At 41.3% G+C, this 14,804-nt stretch overlaps 1 protein-coding gene across 1 annotated transcript in view; it reads left to right on the top strand.

The window, feature by feature from the left end:
- The window catches only part of ZW10 (zw10 kinetochore protein), a 54,267-nt gene that overhangs the window by 26,897 nt on the left and 12,566 nt on the right, over nucleotides 1-14,804 (top strand). The window contains exons 8-9 of the mRNA XM_044282279.1: nucleotides 2,236-2,399; nucleotides 3,529-3,711. Coding sequence (XP_044138214.1) covers nucleotides 2,236-2,399; nucleotides 3,529-3,711 — 347 coding nt within the window. The remainder of the gene's footprint in view (nucleotides 1-2,235; nucleotides 2,400-3,528; nucleotides 3,712-14,804) is intronic.

Raw genomic sequence — 14,804 nt, 5'->3', positions numbered from 1 at the left:
AGAATCCGCTGTGGATTAATATTCGGCAGCATCAATAGCGAGTGCGTTGTGGCTTTTCTGAAGCAGAATGTCCCCATTTATTTCAGTGGAGGATATGATCCACATCAGAATTCAGAAAGAAATCTGTACCACTGTATAAATCCGCACCTACCTAGATTTTTCCACCCTGTGAGAAGCCTCCCTAAAGGAGAGCAGAGAGAAGGGCTGCAGACCAATCCGACAGATTTCCGACTGAACAGAACTGAGCAGCGTGCAATGTAAGAGAGTTTGAGATTACCTGCAGGCTGCAGAAAACAGAAGCTACATTTTTAATACAAAAACAATTACAACTATGTTGTTAATCTCATAATACAGTTGCTCATAGGCTTTATCCCTTTACCCAGTTTTGGCCTTTATGACGTAGCAATTTTTTTTTGGGGCCAAAACCTTTTTTTTTTTTTTTTCAAAGTTAGGGTACATATAGTGGCCCAGATTTACTAAACCTGTAGATGGCGTAAACTAGGGATGCCCAACCTGTGTCCCTCCAGATGTTCCAAAATACAGCTATTAGGGAATACCAGGAGTTATAGTTTTGCAACAGCTGGAGGGCCGCAGGTTAAGTATCCACATCGTAAACTAAGACGGGCTGCCCAGACCTACAAAAGGTGTATCACAGGGGCTCAGACCTGGATGAGAAATGTGATGCAGCTATGAACACTTCTGTCCTGCTCTATACCAACTATTGGTTGGCTTACATTAAGACAGAATTTTACTCCAGAATTGTGGCGCAATGTAGACAGAAAATGTTGTGTATTCGGCCACACCCCTTCCTGTGATGATCCACCCCTTTCTGCTAAGCCCTTCCTTCTTTTCGAGCAAGTTGGAAGAAAAGTGTAGACACCATAGATGTGCCAAATTTTGCCAAAATTGCTCAAATTTGCACTCCTTTTTAGAGCGATTTTAGGCGCAGACACTAGTAAATCCGTGTGTGTGGAAAAAGATATTTTTTTAATGTAAAAAATTGCTATTTTTTTTAACAAAGCTTTTGTAGTGTTATAAACGCAGTTTGCTTACTCTGTTCTTTCGGTCAATATAACAGCAAATAATACATATACGGTACATATAAAAATAGTTAATGCCCCCACTCGCTTTACTTGCCAGCTGGGCACATCGGATAGCACATTGGAGGAATCGAATTGCTACTACAGCACAGATACCGAGCGCTTGCACAGTAGAGCGTGCAGTGCGACAGGATGGATTCATTTTGTGTGATGTCATGTGTAGCGGCCAGAGCTGCAAAAACATGGCATAGGGCAGGCACTGCTTACAGGAGCAGCAACCTGGCCCTAAACCAGCAGCAGGGAAAGAATATGGAAGAAAGTTGCCGAAGATTACAGGCGTGTGGACAAGCCACTTTAATGACCCTAATTTTTTTTTGTTAAGCTACCAAATTTGTCATCTTATGGCTTTAGCGGTGATGTGTCCACAAGAGACACGTCACCTCTGATGCCAACAGTTGGCTGAAGAGGATCAGGTGACCATGCCCATGCTGGGGAGGTATAAAACAAACCCCGGACCAGAATACGGAGATGCGGGAGCTGGTAAGTATGACCCTTTCAGTATGATCACCGTAATTAGAAGGGGACTCTTTGTTTTCTCAATGTGAGCTGTGGCACGTTTTATACGGGCGCAGGTTCTTAGCCTGGAGTTTCCTGTGACACTTGTTTTTGGGGCTCCTTCTGAGGAGCCGTCTTCAACTGTCCCAAGTACAACTGGGAGACGCAGGACCCAAAGCTGCTCTGTGCTTAGTTTAACCATTGAAAACCTCTGACATGTCTGTGACATATCAAAAATGTGCTGTAACTGCAAACATACCAGCAAACAAGGTTGTGTGTGTTTATTCAGCCAATTTAACGGCAATTTTTTTTTTAAAGGTGTTGTCCAGGATATTTAGAAAAGTACCTACCAAAGAGGAATGGTATAAATAAATGGTATAGTAAATCCTTCACTGCTCTGGTTGTCCACCGCCAATCTTGCATTGATGACGTCACATACCCCATTGTGCCCGCAGCAATCGGCCGCTAGTCTTGGAGGTCATGTGCCGTACATGCAATGATTGGCTGCAGCAGTCACTTCAATGATGTATGTGATGTCATGGCTGCAGGAGCGGCATCTATGGAGTGGCAGGGATTTAACAGGTAACTGTAGACAGTTTAATTAAAATCCCATACAACCACTTTTGTATCCTATTACTAGATGTCCCCTTAGAAAACCAAAGAGGAGGAGAAGAAGAAAATAAGGTGGTTCTGGCAGAAGTTCTGGGTGATCTGATCTGGGAGGAGATTTCAGAATCCATCATTAAAGACTGTCTGGTCTACTCCATTCCCACCAACAGCAGCAAACTTGAGCAATACGAGGAGGTAATTACTGTGTGAGGGTAAATGGGGAGGACTGCGCAGAATGCTGCTGCAGTCCATGGGATTATTACTGGCTTCCCACTAAGGCCTGCTGCAGGCGCTATTGACCACTGCATCTGAAGGGTCTGTGTCATGTTCGATCCCAGTCATTGCAGCCACATATATTACACAGCCGGCGTACATACCAGGCTCAGCTCGTGACTGTAATTTTCTGTTAATTGGTAAAAAAACTTTCCACCATTTCAACAATCCCAAAAACTCTTCAAAATCTGAAAATAGACCTTGTAATAAACTTGCCTGTTGTTCATTTGCCAGCTGCTTCAGTTAATCCCCCGCCCTGCTGGTGTTATTCTATGGACACGATAAGTCACCCATAATGATGTTCTATAAGGTGACCGAGGGGTGAAATCGCTGCTGTAAGGTGGTACAGTATGTCACTAGGGTCAAAACCTCAATGTGGCCGACAGTGACCAAATGCTACTTGTGATATCCTTATGGGACTGTTCTTTATTGCTGCAACATGCTTGGCGCCCCCTGGTGTTCTTTTGATTCCCTAGACACCTAGGGGAAGATTTATCAAACTGGTGTAAAGTAGACCTGGATTACTTCTCCATCAATCAGCTTCCACCTTTCATTTTCTAAAGGAGCTGTGAAAAATGAAAGGTGGAATCTGATTGGTTGCTATGGGTAACTGAGCCAGTTCTACTTTACACCAGTTTGATAAATCTCCGACGATTGTTGTTAGACCTGTGCAATACAGCAATCACTCTGCCGCCTGTATATATGAGGATCCGAGCGGTCAGACAGAGTGATATAGTGAGACTGTATAGTCAGACATAGGAGCGTTATTTTTTTTATAAAAAAAAAATTATGACGGCAGGTTGCCATTTTGGCGTATCTTTGGCTGGTATACATCTGGACCTCGAGATAGATAGATATATTTATTTATATTAATCTCATCATGTTTTATTCTTATTTTCTTACTTTAGTTTTATTTATGTATTTTTATTTTTTGCTTCTTTAGAAACCGGTTGATCTGCCCAGAGGTGCAATCTACTAAAAACTGTTATTATTTGGCAGCAATAGCATTGTAATGTTATATAGTTGGAGGCTATGTGCTTTTTACTTTCAGGTTATAAAAGCAACGGAGCAGTTTGAAAATGACCTTAAAGGGATGAAATACCTGAAGGGTGATGCCACCGAGCTTCTTAAATATGCCCGAAATGTCAACTCCCACTTTGCCAGTAAGAAATGCCAGGAGGTAATTGTTACTGCTAGGAACCTGATGACCTCAGAGATACATAACACTGTGAAGGTAAGTGAGCCTGAGCGCACTGTCCATATGGCAGAGGTAAAATGCCGGGCGAGATATTCAGAAAGATGGCAAGATTTCTATGTATGAAAGCGATCTGTACAGAATAAAGGGAGTCTATCAGCTTCCTCTACTGTATGTAAGCAACGTCATTGCATGAACACCCATCGAACATCATTCAGGCATACCTTTGTTAGCTCTCCCTCTACTTTGAAACTGAAGAAAATGTATTTTATTTGGTATGCATGTGAGGTCCAAAGTGCCCAGCAGGGTGTCTCCACCGGTTTCAAGAGCCCGAGAACACCTCTTCATCTCTAGCGTTACCTCCCTTTTCGCTTTCCACTGCGCCCCTCTTCTTAGACTTCACTATTTGCCTTCAGCTCCGCTAGCGGCTTCAGAGGAGCGGCACATGCGCTATACCTACAGTGAGTCTGATGCCCACTGCAGGGAAGGCAGTGCACAGGCTCCGGCAGAGTCACAGTCTACGCCTGCGCGAGTTTTCAGTCAGACACAGGCTGACGACACAGGCGGAGTTGACTGCAAATAGTGACGTCTAAGAAGAGGCCCTGAGTGGAAAGTGGTAATGCTAGAGATGAAGAGGCGTTGTTGGGCTCCTGCCAGAGGTGTACTTGGGCACTTGGAGGAGGCAGTCCAAGGCTCTTGAAGCCAAAGTGCCCTGCTTGGCACTTTGGACCTCATTTTCATACTGAATAAAGTGCATTTTCCCCTCACCCATGACAGCACCCATGCGTGATGGACCTACCATCCAGGACAGGAAAACTGAGGATATAAAAAGTTCACACCCCCACCACACCTCAGTTCAGGATACCTTTCCTCCGGATAGAAGGTCCTGGGGAACCTAACTCTGAAGAAGTTCACACCAAGATGGCTGTACAGGGTCCTGGTTTTTAGTCTGTGGGTGACCTTTCCTATGGCAGCTTAAGACTCTTTGGGGAGCCGCTCGTCGAGCCTGCTGTTCCTCCAAGTCTCCCCCAGTTGGATCACAGTGCTTAGACATCATTTTAAGAGGGTTTCAAATAGAATTCCTTGCACCACAGGGAGATTTTTTTTAATAATAACCAAGAATCCAAAACAAGCAGAAAAATTTAAATTTTGTAAAGGGAGTTTTTTTCTTTACTTTAGAAAGGGGTTCTATTCTCTGCTTTTTTTTTTAGTATAAAAACAGTCGGTTTCTTCAGACTAATCTTGAAACTAAAGAGATTAACCCGTAGGATACCAGCGCCGTACATGTATGGTGCTGGAAAGTAGGTCCGAAATCCCAGTGCTGTATGTGTATGGCTCGCTGATCGGGCAGGCAGGGGTACGGCAGTCACTGATAGCGGGACTCCTGCTGTATGCGCCGACATCTGTAAAAACACAGATGCTGGTGCATTAAATCTCGCACTGCCGTGGTCACGTACGGAATCCTGGGGTGTGGCCATCGGGTCCCTGCGCTGCTGTGACGGGGACCTGATGGCAGGGAAGGCAGCCTAATGCCTTCCATAGGCATTGTGGCTGCCTTCCATGACAGCCTGTGAGATCTAGCACCCTGGATCTCACAAGAAGCAGGCTGTAAGTGTATTACAGTGGTAATACCCTTTACAATGCATTGGCTGGAAGTGTATCAGACCCCCAAAGGTTGAACTCCCAAAGTGGGACAAAAACTAAAGCGAAAAAAAAGTTACTAAAATAAAGTTTAACGAATTTTTTTTAGTTTCAAGTAAAAAATAAAGAGTAATTTTACCAAAATAAAGTGAAAAAATAGTAAAATATAGGGGAAAAAAAGAAAAGTAGACATATTATGTATCGCCGCATCTGCATCGACCGGCTCTATAAAAATATCACATGACCTAACCCCTCAGATGAACACCGTGGAAAAAAAAAACACTCCGCTAAAAAAAAGTGCAACACCGAGCGATCAACAAGGCGTAAAACCCCTCCCCAAAATGTTACCAATCTAACCGTCACTTCATCCTGCAAAAAACAAGCTCCTACCTAAGACAATCGCCTTTAAAAAAATATATAGCTCTCAGACTATGGAGACACTAAAACCTGATTATTTTTGTTTCAAAAATGCTTTTATTGTGTTAAATGTAAAAAATAAATATAAAAAAGTAGACATATCGCCACGTCCATAAGAACCTGCTGTATAAAAATATCACATGAACTAACCCCTCAAGTGAACACCGTAAGGCCTCATGCACACGACCGTTGTTTTGGTCCGCATCCGAGCCGCAGTTTTTGTGGCTCGGATGCGAAACCATTCACTTCAATGGGGCCACAGCCCCGCAAAAAAAATATATATAACATGTCCTATTCTTGTCCGTTTTGTGGACAAAAATAGGCATTTCTACAATGGGCCTTCCATTCCGCACATTGCGGTTTGCGTACCGCAAAAAAACGGAATGGTTGTGTGCATGTAGCCTAAAAAAGCAATCAAAAAGTCATATGTACCCTACAATAGTACCAACAAAACTGCCACCTTATCCCGTAGTTTCCCAAATGGGGTCTTTTTTTGGAGTTTCTACTCTAGGGGTGCGTCAGGGGGTCTTCAAATGTGACATGGCAACTAAAAATTATCCCAGTGAAATCTGCCCTCCAAAAACCATATGGCGTTCCTTTTGTTCTGCGCTCTGCCGTGTGGCCATACAGCAGTTTACGACCACATATTGGAGTGTTTCTGTAAACTACAGAATCGGGGCAATAAATATTGAGTTTTGTTTGGCTGTTAACCCTTGCTGGAAAAAAATTATTAAGTAAGCCTCACATAGTGACTTCAGACCTGAACTGGTCCTTAAAAAGTGGGTTTTGGAAATATTTCTGAAAAATTTCAAGATTTGCTTCTAAACTTCTAAGCCTTCTAACATCCCCCAAAAATTTAATGGCATTTACAAAATGATCCAAACATAAAGTTGACATATGGGGAATGTAAAGTAATAACTATTTTATATGCGGTATCACTATCTGTTTTAAAAGCAGAGAAATAGAAATTTGGAAAGTTGCAAATCTTTCCAATTTTTTTTATTTTTTATTTGGTATTACTTTTTTTTAAATAAAAATGAAAAATATTGACCGAAATTTATCACTATCACGAAGTACAAGGTGTCAAGAGAAAACAATCTCAGAATGGCTTGGATAAGTATAAGCGTTCTAAAGTTATTACCACATAAAGTGACACGTCAGATTTGCAAAAATCGGCCTGGGATTTAAGGTGAAAAGTGGCTCGGTACTGAAGAGGTTAAAGGGAACCTGTCACCAGGATTTGGGGTATAGAGCTGAGGACATGGGTTGCTAGATGGCCGCTAGCACATCCGCAATACCCAGTCCCCATAGCTCTGTGTGCTTTTATTGTGTCAAAAAACTGATTTGATACATATGCAAATTAACCTGAGATGAGTCCTGTATGTGAGATGAGTCAGGGACAGGACTCATCTCAGGTTAATTTGCATATGTATCAAATCAGTTTTTTTACACAATAAAAGCACACCGAGCTATGGGGACTGGGTATTGCGGATGTGCTAGTGGCCATCTAGCAGCCCATGTCTTCAGCTCTATACACAAAATCCAGATGACAGGTTCCCTTTAAACAAGAATCTGAGATACAAAAAATTTCGTATGGAGACTTTATCATCATCTTCCATAAATATCCTCTCCCAGAACTGTTGGATAGCAAGCAGGGTGGATTTGATTTAAATCACTAGTCAGTAAGGCTTGATTTAAATCATAGTTTTCTACATAAAGACTAATTCTTGCTGGTATAACTTATAATATACAAGTAGATGACGATTTTTAGAATAACTTTTCATATTAGTTTGATTAGGTTGATTCTGCATTAATAGGTTTGTAGTTAGGATTAAGGTCTTTTTCTAAACTAACTCTCCTTAGGGAGAAAGCACCTTAATCAGTGTGAGGAGACTTATAGGCCATACATGCTCCTCTGGAATTCTGGGAGGGAAGAAATGCAAATGAGCTCTAAACAAGCTCTGCCTCTAATGCCACCAGATGTAAGGCAGCTATCCTATAAGTCAATGTTCAGCTCTTTAACTAAGCCTTAAGACATGACTTGGATATTAAATAAGCCAGCACCTCATCTGCAGACAGCTGTTTCGGACACAGGCCTCCTACCCAGTAAGCCAGTACTCTCTGCTCTGCACTGATGAGGGGCAATCACCCCTGTCTGCAGATGAGGTGCTGGCTTATTTAATATCCGTCATGTCTCAAGGCTTATTTTAAGAGCTGAATACTGACTTATAGGATAGCTGCCTTACATCTGGTGGCATTAGAGGCAGAGCTTGTTAAGAGCTCATTTGCATTTCTTTCCTCCCATTGTGAATGGATTTATGGAATTTATTTACCAAAAAAATTAAACATATACAGCCTTATTCTATCTACATAATTACATTTCATGATGTAATAACCTTTGGATGGTAATATATTTTCCTCAAAAAGTATTTTATATAAAAAAAATCTGATTTAAATTAAAAAAATCCGATTAAGGGTACTTTCACACTTGCGTTGCTTGATTCCGGCAGGCAGTTCCGTTGCCTGAACTGACTGCCTGATCAGGCAAACTGTATGCAAACGGATGTCATTTTTTCTGACTGATCAGGCATTTTTCAGACTGATCAGGATCCTGATCAGTCTGAAAAATGCCTGATCAGTCAGAAACATGCATTGCAATGCATTGCAATACCGGATCCGTTTTTCCGGTGTCATCAGGCAAAACGGATCCGTTTTTTTTTTTTTAAATCATTTTTAAAGGTCGGCGCATGCGCAGACCGGAAGGACGGATCCGGCATTCCGGTATTTTGAATGCCGGATCCGGCACTAATACATTCCTATGGAAAAAAATGCCGGATCCGGCATTCAGGCAAGTCTTCAGTTTTTTTCGCCGGAGATAAAACCGTAGCATGCTGCGGTTTTCTCTTTTGCCTGATCAGTCAAAACGACTGAACTGAAGACATCCTGATGCATCCTGAACGGATTACTCTCCATTCAGAATGCATGGGGATATGCCTGATCAGTTCTTTTCCGGTATATAGCCCCTGTGACGGACCTCTATGCCGGAAAAGAAAAACGCAAGTGTGAAAGTACCCTAAAAAAAAAAAAAAATCATTGATTTTTATCCACCCTGATAGCAAGTATAGATCTAGAGGAGGCATACTATCATATCCCGATCAGTGTCAGCTCCAAATCTTTTTGAGAACGGCAGTTTGGGTTCAAGGCTCTGTTCATCTGCAATACAAAGCCCTCTCCTTTGCAATATCACAGGCTCCTCTGGTGTTTACCAGGATTATAGGGAAAGTAGCAGCCTATGTAAGATTAACCCTTTCAACCCCGGGCCAGTTTTCACCTTCCTAACAAGGCCATTTTTTGCAAATCTGACATGTCACTTTATGTGGTAATAACTTTTTAAAACACTTTTACTTATACAGGCCATTCTGAGATTTTGTTTTTTCATCACATATTGTACTTTTCGACAGTGCTAACATTTTTATTTATAAAAAAATTAGCAAATTTGAATTTCTCTACTTTTTATAATAGTAATTACTCCAAAAATAGTTATAACTTTACATTCCCCATATGTCTACTTCATGTTTGGATCAATTTGTGAATGCCATTTTATTTTTTGGGGACGTTGTAAGGCTTAGAAGTTTAGAAGCAAATCTCGAACTGTTTCAGAAATTTTCCAAAACCCACTTTTTAAGGACCCGTTCAGGTCTGAAGTCAGTTTGTGAGGCTTACATAATAGAAACCACCCAAAATCACCCCATTTTAGAAACTACACCCCTCAGAGTATTCAAAACTGATTTTACAAACTTTGTTAACCCTTTATGTGTTCCACAAGAATTAAAGGAAAATGTAGATGAAATTTCAGAATTTCACTTTTTTGGCAGATTTTACATTTTTAATCCATTTTTTTTTTCTGCTAACAAAGCAAGTGTTAACAGCCAAACAAAACACAATATTTATTACCCTGATTCTGTAGTTTACAGAAACACCCCATATGTGGTCGTAAACTGCTGCACGGGCACACAGCAGGGCGCAGAAGGAAAAGAACACCATATGGTGTTTGGAAGGCATGTTTCACTGGGCTAATTTTAAGCTGCCATGTCAAATTTGAAGACCCCCTGATGCATCCCTAGAGTAGAAACTCCAAAAAAGATGATCCTCTTTTGAAATCTATGGGATAAGGTGGCAGTTTTGTTGGTACTATTTTAGGGTGCATATGAATTTTTGTTTCTCTATATTACACTTTTTGTGAGGCAAGGTAACAAGAAATAGCTAGTTTTTATTTTTTGTTATTTTACAGTGTTCATCTGACAGGTTAGATCATGTGGTATTTATAGAGCAGGTTGTTACAGGCGAGACAATGGCAAATATGACAACTTTTTATGGCTGGTTGTTTCAGTTTTACATAATAAAGCATTTGTGTAAAAAAAAATAATTAAATTTTGGACGACTGTCTTAGGTAGGGGCTCATTTTTTTCGGTATGAGATGACTGCTTGATTAGTACTATTTTAGGGTGCATATGACTTTTTGATTGCTTGGTATTGCACTTTTTGTGATGTAAGGTGACAAAAAATAGCTTTTTTGACATCCTTATTTATTTTTTACGGTGTTCACCTGAGGGTTAGGTCATGTTATTATTTTTATACAGCAGGTTCTTACAGACACGGCGAGGCCTAATATGTATACTTTATTATTTATTTAAGTTTTACACAATAACAGCAATAACTTTTTTTAAACAAAAGAAATCATGTTTTAGTGTCTCCATAGTCTGAGAACCATAGTTTTTTTTTTTTTTTTTTTTTTGCGATTGTCTTTGGTAGAGTCTCATTTTTTGCGGGATGAGATGACTGATCGCTTGCTATTACACTTTTTGTGATGTAAGATGACAAAAAAAATGGCTTTTTGACACCGTTTTTTTTTTATTTTTTTTAAATTACTGTGTTCACCTGAGGTGTTAAGTCATGTAATATTTTTATAGAGCAGATCGTTACGGACGTGGCGATACCCAATATGTCTAGTTTTGAAACAAACAAAAAAATAATAATCATGTTTTAGTGTCTCCCTCGTCTGAGATCCTTATTTTTTATTTATTTTTTGAGCAATTGTCTTAGGTAGGGGCTCATTTTTTGCGGGACTAGGCGACGGTTAGATTGGTACTATTTTGGGGGCATACGCCTTTTTGATCGCTTGGTGTTGCACTTTTAGTGATTGTAGGTGACCCCCAAAATTTTTTTAGCACTGTTTATTTTTATTTTTTTATGGTGTTCACCTAAGAGGTTAGGTCATGTGATATTTTTATAGAGGCAGTCGATGCGGACATGACGATACCTAATATGTCTACTTTCCTTTTTTTTTTTTTTTCCTTAGTTTAAAAAAAATATATATTTACTTTATTTTGCGTAAAGGACACTTTTTTTTTTTTTTTTACTTTCATTTTATTATCATTTTTTTGGACACTTTTTATTATTATTTTTTTTCCCACTCTGGGACTTCAACTTTTGGGGGTCTGATCCCCTTTACAATGCATCACAATACTTCTGTATTGTGATGCATTAGCTTTAAGTGTATCACACACTGTATTACACTTACAGCCTGCATGCCTGTGAGATCCAGCGGGCTTACAGGAAGGCAGCCACGATGCCTAAGTAAGGCATCGGGCTGCCATCGGGTCCCCGTCACAGCAGCGCAGGGACCCGATGGAAGCTCTCTTCCTCCCTCCACACGTCGCACGTGCCCTGGTCAGAGCTGACGCGGCTCATCAAGGGTTAATGCACTGGCATCTGTGTTTTCCCATACAGCAGGGGTGCGGCTATCAGTGACTGCCGGACCCCTGCAGCTGATCGGGCGGGCGCAGCTCCTGCACCCGCCTGATCAGCCCGCCGTAATAGTACGGTGCTGGGCGGCAAGTCATGTCCCGCTGCGCCGTGCTATTACAGCGCTGGGCAACATGGGGTTAACAAGAATCACTCTAGTCCCTTATTTAGACTACTTTTTTTTATAATTTCCCAGACAGAATTGTCTTTGAAGCAGGAGACAGCTCAATTGTGTATTATTCTGGAATCTTTAGGATGGAAAATAAATTGGAAAAAATCCAAGTTACTTCTTTCTCAGAGATGCGTGTTTTTGGGGATACTACTAGATTCGCAGAATCAGAGATGTTTCCTGCCAGAACAGAAGGTGATGTTATTGGTAGACAAAATACAGGATCTTTTTCTCAGTTATGGCTGTTCCCTCAGACAGGCTATGTCAGTACTAGGTTTAATGACATTCACCATCCCGGCGGTAACCTATGCTCAGTTTCATTCAAGACAATTGCAGGAGGACATTCTAAAGAACTGGGACAATGCCCTTTTTCTTTTTCTTTTTTTTTTTGAGCAGGAAAGCGTTAAAGCAGGGAGAATGGTGCCTTCACAATTCAATTTTCCAGCTCATAGTACAGAAGTGGGGTCTACCAACTATATAGATCTTTTTGCGACAAGGAAAAACCAAAAGGTAGACAGATTTGTTTTTTCACTCAACAGAATGGACTTCCTGACAGGGATAGACGCCTTAACCCAGCCATGGGATCAGGAGTTCGGATATTCCTTCCCTCCGTATTTACTCATTCCAAAACTCCTGAAGAAAGTTATCCAGGAGAGGCCTTCTTTGATTTTAATACCTCCAAAATGGCCCAAAAGGGCCTGGTTCTCAATGTTGCAAAACCTAGCGACGGAACCCCCATGGATGCTTCCAGTGTGGGACAATCTCTGTATCAGGGTCCAGTTTTTCAACCCGGACCAGGTCTTTTGAAATTGAAAGGATAATATGGGCCAGGAGGGGCTTGTCGAATGAGGTAGTTTCCACTTTACTGGCCAGTAGGAATGAGGTCACGGCTAAAAAGTATGTTAAGATTTAGATACATTCTCAATTTTTGGGAAGGTCTCCTGACCCTTTGTTCTGCAAGCTGTGGTTCTACCCCCTCCTAATATTTTGTGTTTTCTATTGTTGTAAGCCTTCCAATGTGCACCCTGCTACCAAGGCTGGTTATAAATTTATGCGGTTACCATCTTTTTCCAGGTCTTAGTTCAGTCTCTCTCCAGGTTTGGGCTGAGGGTGGGAATGCTCACGTGTAGGAAAAGTTTGACTAGGACTGAAGCCTACAGGAGGCCTCACATGCTGATTGAGGAGGAGGACCAAAGAACCTGGATGTCTATCGATTGTACATGGTACTGACATGGACTTCAGGAGCAAGTCTGGTGTTTCTCCTACTGAAGATCTCATGCCTATCACTATTCAGCTGTTGCTCTAATACCCAGTATCAGCCTGTGCTCCTATACATCAGAGTTGTTTTTTGTACGTTAAGCCACAATGAGCTGTGCGCTGCGATTGGCCAGTGCTGCAGCAAGGGACACGCCTCCTACAAAAAAATCAGTCCAGTACAACAGACAGAGCTGAGACACCAGAGCCTATACCGGGCGAACGGAGCGGCGCCCAGGCATACTAGTAAGTGCAGGGGGACCCCTGGGCGCCGCTCTGCCCACTGATAGAGTTAGTTTTTCGTTTGTATACTAGTGAAAGGTCCTCTTTAAAGGGAACCGGTCATCAACTTTATACTGCCGTTAGTATGGGCAACATAAAGTAGAGACAGGTGAGTTGATTTCAGCGGTCTGTCATTTAAAAGTTAAAAGTAAGTGGTTGCCGAGAACCAACATGACAATCATTGCAGACTGGGCAAAAAAGAGTCATGGTCACCAGAGTCATGGTTATTCATAAAGTCCTGCTCTCCCGGCCCACCTGCTGATGACTGACAGTCTTCTACCTAGTATTCTCCCTTTGTCTCTAGGAGGGAACTGCCAATCATCAGCAGATGGATGAGAGAGCAGGAGATTATGAATAACCATGAGCCTTCGTAGGTAGAGTTGACTCTTTTCAAGGTCTGGACTGCAATGATTATGATGCTGGTTCTCGCCAACCACTTACTTTTAGCTCATGAGTGACACACCGCTGACCTCTGCATTTCTGTCACTACTTTATGTTGCTCCCAGTGAGATCAGCATAAAGTTGATGACAGGTTCCCTTTAATGTCACTCATTTGCCTTGTAGGTAGCCAAAATCCATGAAACTAACAGGATAGGTTTGTGAAGCTGGGAACTTAGGTTGTGCAAAGTTTCAAGGCATTTGATTGAGGTTTAGGTACATTATGGTACATTAAGCTCTTTTTACATTAAGCTAAATGTTTTCAAAAAGGAATAAAATAGTTTAATGTGAATAACTTTTGGTATGTTTTATCAAATGACCCCAAATCTTCAAAATATGTTGGCATAGAGAGAGTCTAGTAGAATAGGAGGTTTGGGGGAAATTGGTTAACATCTGAGTTGTTTTTTGTACGTTGAGCCACATTAAGCTCGCCAAAAAACAAGCTTAATGTCACTCATTTGCCTTGTGGGTAGCCAAAATCCATGAAACTTCAAGGACACTGTAGGTTTGGGAAGCTGAAATCTTAGGTTGTGCAAAGTTTCAAGGCAATTGATTGAGGTTTAGGCACATTATGGTACATAAGGCCATTTTCACATTCAATGTTTTAGGATGTCCCTATTATATCTCAGTTTAGTTAGGGAAAGAATGTACCGTATTGGTTCCCTGCCTGGGGTCTATCTCTTTTTCTCTTTTGTTGTGTTTTCATGCCTCCGGAGGGTCTTTTCCTTGCAAATCAGGGTGGTGGGGGTGTGAACTTTTTATATCCTCTGGTTTCCTGTCCTGAATGGGAGGTCTATCATGCATGGGTGCTGTCATGGGTTTCAAGAAAAACTATTACCGGTAAGCAATTTATGTTTTCTGGAGATTGATAAAACTAACAAATGATGTTAGATGGATGTACATTGCACTGGAGTTGCTTATCTATAGTAGAAGTAGGGGACAGATTCCCATTAGGGTCTTTTACATGACTGAATTTTCCGTCTGGATACAATGCGTGTGGCAAACGCATAGCATCCGGACTGAATCCTGACCCATTCACTTCAGTTGGTCTATGCACATGAGTGTGTTTTTTCACACATCATCTCGAAGTACAGTAAAAATTGCAGCATGTTCTATATTGTGCGTT

Source organism: Bufo gargarizans, chromosome 2, assembly GCF_014858855.1.
Source record: "Bufo gargarizans isolate SCDJY-AF-19 chromosome 2, ASM1485885v1, whole genome shotgun sequence".
Classification (NCBI taxonomy): Eukaryota; Metazoa; Chordata; class Amphibia; order Anura; family Bufonidae; genus Bufo; species Bufo gargarizans.
The sequence above is the reverse complement of the archived record's forward strand: the minus strand, read 5'-3'. Positions and strand labels throughout refer to the sequence as shown.